General features: G+C 37.5%; 1 protein-coding gene across 1 annotated transcript; it reads left to right on the top strand.

The window, feature by feature from the left end:
• The first annotated feature begins 5,296 nt into the window (after positions 1–5,296).
• LOC149003851 (subtilisin-like protease SBT5.3) lies at positions 5,297–8,825 on the top strand. Its single transcript, XM_089169249.1, has 7 exons — positions 5,297–5,380; positions 5,472–5,581; positions 5,992–6,089; positions 6,187–6,351; positions 6,469–6,580; positions 6,962–8,175; positions 8,272–8,825. The coding sequence occupies exons 1-7, from the start codon at positions 5,297–5,299 to the stop codon at positions 8,823–8,825; spliced, it is 2,337 nt and encodes a 778-aa protein (XP_089025375.1).
• Positions 8,826–9,046: the final 221 nt, after the last annotated feature.

The raw sequence follows: 9,046 nt of genomic DNA, 5'->3' as shown, positions 1-9,046 counted from the left end.
AGTACTTGTATGGGACCCACGTGAAATATAACGAAGGAAATAATCACAAAGGAAGCACCAACACAACAATATACGTGGTTCGGCTTTGCCTACATCCACGGGCGTAATGGGACCTTCACTATGAGAAAGTTGAAATACAACTCTTGTACAGTGCTTGGATTTACAACCAAACCCAACCCTGTATCCAAAACCGGATACCCCTGTACACCCTCTCTCAACTCACACTCTCAACTCTAGAAGAGTGTTCCCACACTTGGCTTGCCTCTCACTTGGCTTAGCCTCTCTCACTTGGCTTTACTCTCTTGCTTCTTTCTACACTTCTCTGCTTCTCAAGCAAACCTCCCCACCCCTATTTATAGCTGGAGAGGAGAAGAAAGGATGAACGTTGCCTTATCTCCCTTGACAATTTGTCAAAGGACTTACCCGTCCATATTAATGGTTGTCTCCTTTGTCATAAATAGGTGAATTCGGTGGAGATAAGAGAAGAGAAGGAGAGCTCTCTCTCTCTCTCTTCAAAGTCAACATAAGTGGCTGAGAGAGAAGAAAACTTTCTCTCTACAAATGTGTTTGTCAAACCTTCGCCCCCCCCTTTTTCCCCCCCCACCCCCCACCCACAACTTTATTATTTTTTTACATTAAATTGTTTTTGTTTTTGTTTTTTTTTTTTTTTTATTAATCGAACCACAAAAGAAGAAAAAGAAGGGTTATTTTTTTTTATGTATGGGAGGGAGGGGGGAAGAGAGGAAGAAGGAAGGAAGATTTTTTTTTCTTTTTTTTTTTTGTAAAATTTTTTTTTTTTTAGGGGGGGGCGTTCTTTTTTTTCTCTTTTTGTTCCTGGGGGAGGGGGGAAGAAAAAATTATTTTGTTTGCTACAAAAGGGGGGGGGGGGGTTGTTTTTTTTTTTTTTGGGGGGGGTTTTCTGTTCATTCTCTTCTCAGCTCGAGTTCTGGAATTGCTTGAAGCTATAGTTCAATTCGCACAGCAGAGACTCTTTGATAGTGAAGAACATGCAGCAGTAAAGGAGGAGATAGTGTAGAGTGACCTTAGTTCTTAGTCCAAAGAAATTGAGCCGCAAAAACAAACCTCTAGAAGGAGATTTTCAAGACAGATCGGCTAGATCCGGCACCATGCAGGGAAAAGAAGAAGGTGGAAGAACCAAGGTTAGGAATTGCAGAGCAGCTCTCTCCTTTCTTTCGCGACTTTGTCTACCTCAACTCATTCACAATGAAACATGCCAATGGATTTTGCTCATTTTGCTCGTCGATATTGCTTGAATTGATGATGTTAGTCCTGAAGCGAAGTTTCTTCCTTGTAGCTATATAAGTTTCCTATCAGCCTTATTGTCTTCATTCTCTGAAGAGCACCATCAACTAGCGCTGCAATAGCATCGAATTATGAAGCAATAGTGTCGGTTAAGATGAAATATCTTTTTCACTCATTTTTTCGCTAAAAGGATCATTATATTAAGCGAAGAAGAAATATTAAAAATACATCAATTAATACCGTATAAAGAACCAACCTCCCTTACCCGCAACAACTGTTGCCCCCAATACACCCTTCCTCACTGGTTCCTGCTCAGATTAGAAACCACTAACTTATAAAACGAAATCTAGGACGTCTAGAGGCATCCACATCAAGTTCATTAAGGATTGAAGCTGACCAAGGAATGTTAATATCAGAAATTCCTGTTCTAGCTGCCAAATTTGCCAAAAAATCTGCCACTGTATTAGTTTCACTCATACTTTTACTTCGTTCATCTATAAAAGAGCAGACTTTTACTTCGTTCATCTATAAAGATGGTCAAGAACTGCCTATTTGGATCCATGGCAATTTCTAAAATTTCTGATGTATAGATGTTATGTTCTTGTTCAAGGCATGTACCCGATGTTCCTTTATTCGGCTAGGGCGGACAATCCATGGCAACTTCCTCGATTTGGCTTCAATGCAGTACATTAACGAGCAATAATGAGCAACGAATTGAATGGTCTAGATTTAAAATGGTGGTTGAGAGTTGAGACTACCGATTTTGTCTTTTTTTTTTTTTTTTTCAATGGGTAGTTCAAAAGTCAAAAATAAGGGGGGGGGGGGGGGAGAGGAAAACCAAAACGAGTGGTCCACCCATTTTGTTTTTGTTTTTTTATTTTTTTTAGGTTTCAGTAATGTAGTTCAAAAAGTGAAAAAATAAAAAGGAAAACTAAAAGGCTCGACAATCACTTGGCACAAAATTTGTATTGAAATCTTGTATGGTTGGACACAGATGGGCACGTTTCTTTGGCCCATCTTGGCACAAAATCTTGTATGGTATGTACGACTTCTGTGCCAAAATGGGCTCATTTTTTAATAAAATATTTTAAAAATAAATATAAAATAATTAAAAATATATAAATATGCTGGTTCGATTCATACATAGGTGCTCACGTACAATCAAGTGATATTATAATGTTTTCAAGTGATTAGTGTGAGTCACTCTTTTATTGTCAATTCATTTGCAATTTTCTTCCTTTGCTCTTCTATTTGTCTTGCTTTTGCTTGGGTGTTTTCAGGGGGAATATCAGGGTCCGATATTACTTTTTTAGATATCCAATTCGGGTCTCCGAAAAGTTCAAATTTTTTGTCGGTAATTTGCTCATCACGGATAAAGTTATGAATAGCATAACAAGCAATGACAATTTTGACTTGAGTACGTAATGTGAATCCGTGACACATTTTACTCAAAATTGGGAACCTGCTCTTTAAGCTAGATGCTGCTCAAAAAGTTTTTGATTGGATGGATTGTAAAACTATTGTGGCTTCGGTGTATGATTTGTAGAATATAATAATTTAATAAGAATTCACTCATAGAATCAACATAACCAAACAATTTTTCACTTAAACTCATTTGTCGAAGGTAATCAAATACTTTTAGATTGAATTACTAGTCAGAATCAAGAAAATCAATTTAAAATTTTTTTTTGGGATAATTACTGTTGCCTTCCTGTAGTTTGATTTTATTACTAATAAAACCCTGTTCTTTACAAAATTACTGGTTGCCCCCTTCCTTATAACGGTGTTAAGTTGCCGTTAAGTTTGAATATGTAATGTCTAATTTGCCCTTCATTAAAATTAAGAAATCAAAAGACGATGCTACCCCATTTCTAAAACCAGATTAAATGTCAATTTTACCCTAAACTTCATTTATTTTTGAATTAATGAAATAGGCAAAATCCAAATTCGATTTGGTTTCCCACCTTCACAAAACTTCATCTATTTTGAATTAAAGAAATGAGCAAAATCCAAATCCAATTTGGTTTCCCACCTTCACTAAACTTCATTTATTTTGAATTAAAGAAATGAACAAAATCCAAATCCAATTTGGTTTCCCACCCTCACTAAACTTCATTTATTTTGAAATTTTTTTAGGTAATATTCAATTTTCAATTTGAGTTGAATTCGAAAATTTTTAGGTGATATTCAATTTTCAATTTGAGTTGAATTCGATTTTCCTTCTTCTTCGGTTACCATTTAAGTTTTATTCAATCATTCTTTCTTTATTTCGTAGGTGTTTTTATTTATTTTTATTTTTATTTTTTTGAGAATAAAATGGATTATAATTATATTTTTTGTCCACAGTTAATTAAATGTACTACTGTAACTTGACAAAAGGGTAAATAAGTAAAGAGATAAGTATAAGGGTATTTTGGAGTTTTTGAGAAAATATAAAGATGCCACATCATCTGTTAACTAACGGAACTTAACAGTAGGGGGCAATAGTAATTATAGACAAAGTTGAAGGTTGGATTAGTAATTTTGAAAAGTATAAGGGATACAGTAGTAATAAAATCAAAGTAAAAGAGGCCAATAGTAATTATCCCTTTTTTTTTATTCTTTTAATGAATGTGATCCTACAAAACCTAATTTCAATGAATCATAATTTTCTAGAAACATGATTCTATGTTGACTCAAGAGATACCAAACCAAACTCAACCTAATGTCTTATTAAGTTTTACATTTGTGAAAACGAAACTAATGAAATTTAATTTGCTCGTCCTACAAAAAGAAGTTTTTATTTTTATGACCTGTCACAAATATCTCTAAATAATGAAACTAAATTTGTGCAATTGCTACTAGTTATCTAATTAATTGTTCTAGTTGAACTCATATTGTTTGGGGGGGGGGGGGGGGGGGGGGGGAGTAGGGGTGTAAATGGACCGAATTCATATGGGATAGTGGTAATACCATATCTGCATCCTATTATATTTGGACGGATTCGGATAATATCCTATCGGTTTCGGACGGATGATAATCGGATAGTTATTTTCTTAAGTAGATTCTTCTAAATGAGAATGAATACTGATTGAATACAAGTTTTCAACTACTTGTTTACATATTTACCATTTTATCTTTGAGGACTAGGTTTGAAATTTAAAATTCAGCGACTTTGGTGGCTATTTTGGTAGAAAATCTAGAAAAATAGTCACGTATCACAGGTAAAAAAATAATAAAATAAGAAAAATTAAATCTAAATAAGTAACTAAATCGGATAATTTTATAAAACGGATAATAATCGGTAAGAAAGGGGTATTACCATATTCGCATCCTATTAGTAATCAGACAGATTCGAAAACCCTTAGAAGGATGCGGGTGCGAATTCGGAAGCGAATTTAGATTATCCATTTACACCCCTAGGGGAAAGAGAGAGAAAAAGGATATATAATTACACTCAACTAATGAACATGTAAATAATGCATGAATAATAAAGAGTAGGGTCCTGTTTATGCAATAGAATACATAATTGGCGAGCTAAATGATCTGATGGCTGCTACCGTATCAAGAGTCAAATTGCAACAAAGGCAGAAGCAACAGTGATATAGATCGAGTTTCTGGTTTTAGGCAGCCTCATCCTTCGTTCTTAATCTCAAAGAAAATCAAAGGCCTTGCTTTCAACCCTATCATGAAATTCATTTTTATTCTTGAATTATTGAAGCTTGGGATAAAAAAAGCTAGAGATGAATGGAGTTTAAAAACCCTTTTATGGCATTAATTTTAAGGTATAACGTATTGAAAATTTATCTATAACAACCGCTAAGAATTAACATGGGATTTGGACGTTTGACTAGTTCCAGTTTTCTATTTTAAAATGTAGAAATGAAATTACCAAGAGTTTTTTGAGAGATTCCAGGAGGATTTCGCAAGTTCCGGTCACACCAATGGTGAATCAAGCCGTTGTCTTATATCAATGAAGCACTTCCCCCACCATCACCAAGAGGGGAGGAGGGAAGGAGGAAAGAGGGAGCTGAGAACTACAGAGAACTATCTAATGGAGCTCCCAAGGATTCTGATACTCCTCCTTCACCTCTTCGTCTTCTCCATCTTGCAGAGACCCTCATGGGCCATCAAAAAGGCAACTAACCATTCTATTACTCTTCTTCTTTTTCTTCCTATTTTGACTCTGAGTTCAATTTTGATAATATCATATTCTTTTAATCTTGCAGTCTTATGTGGTATACCTGGGATCACATTCACATGGTCCTGAAATCTCACAAAATGATCTTCATCTAGCGGAACAGTCTCATTATGATTTTCTGGCAGATTATGTTGGAGGGTAAGAAATTAATAGAGCTTTCAAAACTCTAGCTTTAATTTCTAGCAAGTTTGGATTATCTACCAATATTGAGAGGAAAATTTCCAATTCAAATGCTTTGATTTTGTTTTTTCCGTAAAAAGTGTTATTTTATTAAGCGTTGAAAAAAAAGAAAAAAACATACAACAATTGCTATCAAGTATTCAATCTAAAAACAAAATCATCTTTTGAATGAGAGAGAAAATCTGAATTTCTACATTTTTTGAAAATTTCTTAAAAAATGTTATTTTTAAATTGCACATATATCATTAATCTAATCCTGTGGGGATTGAAAACTTTTCCTCTTCATGTGGGTAGAGGATCAGATTCATTTCTAACTAAATACGTTTCTAACTTCTTTGTATATCTATACGCGTCCCACCCATGTACAGCCTTGAGGCGGCAAAACAATCGATGATTTACTGTTACACAAGGCATATCAATGGCTTTGCTGCCACCTTAGAAGAAGAGAAAGCAGCTGAGATCGCTAGTACGTTCTTTGGAAATTATATAAGCTTCGTTTGTTTGTTGTTTTTCTCATTTAAAATTTTAATGGATGTTCATCCTTTGCTCTCCAATCAATGCAGAGCATCCCGATGTCATTTCAGTCTTCCCAAACAAGTTCAACCCATTACATACAACCCACTCGTGGGAATTCCTTGGACAGGAGAAAAATGATGTAGTTCAACCTGGATCGCTATGGGAGAAGGCTAAATTTGGTGAAGATATAATCATTGGGAATCTTGACACTGGTTAGTTCACCAATCTAGGAAATTTCTGTAAATCTTCTTTAACTGAACCATACAATTTGTGATTTTTCAATCTCAGTTCTCTGGTTTATATCTGTTGATTTGACTGTTATGAATTAGGTGTATGGCCAGAATCAAAGAGCTTTAATGACGAGGGCTATGGACCTGTTCCCTCAAAATGGAAAGGAGGTTGTACTGACAAAGCCCCTGATGGAGTTCTTCGTTGCAACAGGTCTGCTCCCTTTCCCTATCCCACTATCCTCCACTTCTCCTCAGATTCAACTAATGATCGACCTAATATGCTCTTTTTATCATTAACAAAAATAATGAAAACATCTATAATTTTCCTATTCTTCCCTCCTTACAACACCACTCAAAGAAGGTTAATTGAAAGACAAATTTTTCTGAGATTTTCTACTAATATTGGTTAGCTTGGCTTGGAACAATTTCCGGCCAAAAATTAGATGATGTATTCAAGCCTATATCAACCCATGCTCAGTTTTTCACTTAATCAAGGGAAAAATGTCAACCCATGCTCATTTTTTTCTTTTTCTTTTGTGGGTTATCATACATCTAGTGATTGAGTTATTGTTGCTGCAAATGACATATATAGGAAGCTAATTGGTGCCAAAGCATTCTACAAAGGGTACCATGCAGTTTGGGACATGTACTCCTTCAATAACACTCGTGATGTTGAAGGTCATGGAACCCACACATTATCAACAGCTGGGGGAAATTTTGTCCAAAATGTGAATGCCTTCGGATTTGGCAATGGGACATCCAAGGGAGGAGCGCCAAGGGCACGGGTGGCTGCCTATAGAGTGTGCGGCAAACAAATCTTTAATTTCGGGTGCTTCGATGCTGACATTCTCGCTGGTTTTGAAGCTGCCATTCACGATGGTGTCGACATCATCTCTTGCTCCTTTGGTACTAAGAATGCCAAGTACTTTAGAGACGGACTTGCCATCGGTTCTTTCCACGCAGTTAAGCATGGTATCCTCGTGGTAGCCTCAGCTGGGAACGATGGTCCGGAGCCTGCCTCCCTCTCCGGCAGCGCACCCTGGTTGTTTACAGTGGCCGCAAGTTCCATGGACCGCACATTCCTGTCCTATGTGAAACTCGGCAACAATAAGCAACTGAAAGGGCAGAGCCTCTCCCCAAGCTTCCCACCCTTTAATGGAAAGTTTTATCCTTTGGTGACAGGAGACGCTGCAAGAAATAAGACGTCTTTGCCTGATGCAGCCTTGCATTGCAACAAAACATCTTTGGACGCAAACCTCGTGAAGGGTAAGATAGTAGTGTGCCTAGTCGGTGGTGGGTCTGGCTTTTACCGAAAGGCAATAACTGCATTCTCGGCAGGAGCTGTGGGAATGATACTGACTAACAGAAATGCAACTAATAAGAATTATGAGATGTTGGCCAATGCTCTCATGCTCCCAACGTCATCTCTGCAAGTAAAAGAAAGTCTTCGATTGTATAAATACATCAACTCAACGAAAGCACCCATGGCTTACCTTTTACCTGTCAAAACAGTGCTTGGGACAAAGCCAGCACCTTTGATGGCCGTGTTCTCCTCCCAAGGACCCAACGTGATAACCCCTGAGGTTCTTAAACCTGATATCACCGCACCAGGGGTGAGCGTCATTGCCTCTTGGAGCCCAAAAGGGCCTCCCTCACCTATGACTGGCGACAATAGACAAGTTTTGTACCACGCTGACTCAGGGACGTCCATGTCCTGCCCTCACATCTCTGGTGTTGGTGCCCTCCTCAAGAAACTCTACCCCAGTTGGAGTCCCTATGCCATCAGATCTGCCATCATGACCACCGGTAATTAAGCCTCAATCTCTCAAGTCTTAACACTTCTAATTATGTATTCTTCACTTACTCGATATGTTTTTGATTATATGATCATTTCCTATGCAGCTGGAACACGAGACAATGTGATGGAGCCTATGTTAAATTCGTCAAACTTGAAAGCAACTCCATTCAGTTATGGAGCTGGACATGTTCGACCGAACCGTGCCATGGATCCTGGTTTGGTCTATGACCTAACAGCCATCGATCACTTGAACTTCCTATGTGCCCTTGGCTACAATGAGACCACAATTAGACTCTTCACTAGGACGAGAGCGGTTCACAAATGCCCCAAGCCTGCTATTAGGCTCATGGACTTGAACTATCCTTCCATCGCAGTTCCAAACCTTGTCGGCTCTACCACTCTGACTAGAACACTGAAGAATGTCGGGTCTCCGGGTACATACAAGGCCAAGATTACTCCTCCTTCGGGTGTTTTTGTTTCAGTGAAGCCTAATATCTTAACATTCGATTCAATCGGACAAGAGAAGACTTTCAAGCTAACCCTCAAGATTAAGCGACGTGGTTATGCTAAAGATTATGTGTTTGGCGTGCTTGGATGGTCTGATGGTCGTCACCTTGTCAAGAGTCAGATTGCGGTTAAAGCAGCAACTACAGTATAGAGTTTTGAGTTCCACTTATCTGCTCAGATGATATCAAAAGATTGAATGACATGTTCACAGAGACATAAGAGTGGAGGTATTGATATCCATTCATAAGTTGACTAACTATGAAGACAAGACTAGCGAAATTTAATTTGTTCATCCGAAAATGAGAAGAGGTTTCCCATGTAAAGTTTTAACGTACATGATCATTCAGGGATATCCCTAAATAATGAAAGTAC

Source organism: Hakea prostrata, chromosome 9, assembly GCF_041222555.1.
Source record: "Hakea prostrata isolate BN-2017 chromosome 9, UWA_Hpros_2, whole genome shotgun sequence".
Classification (NCBI taxonomy): domain Eukaryota; kingdom Viridiplantae; phylum Streptophyta; class Magnoliopsida; order Proteales; family Proteaceae; genus Hakea; species Hakea prostrata.
The sequence above is the reverse complement of the archived record's forward strand: the minus strand, read 5'-3'. Positions and strand labels throughout refer to the sequence as shown.

What these genes read in the sequence shown, in the direction of transcription:
- LOC149003851 (XM_089169249.1), top strand. Translation starts at nt 5,297, where the DNA reads ATGGAGCTCCCAAGGATTCTGATACTCCTCCTTCACCTCTTCGTCTTC. An exon ending in CCTCATGGGCCATCAAAAAG is followed by an intron (nt 5,381 to 5,471) that starts GCAACTAACCAT and finishes TTAATCTTGCAG; the next exon opens with TCTTATGTGGTATACCTGGG. An exon ending in CTGGCAGATTATGTTGGAGG is followed by an intron (nt 5,582 to 5,991) that starts GTAAGAAATTAA and finishes ACCCATGTACAG; the next exon opens with CCTTGAGGCGGCAAAACAAT.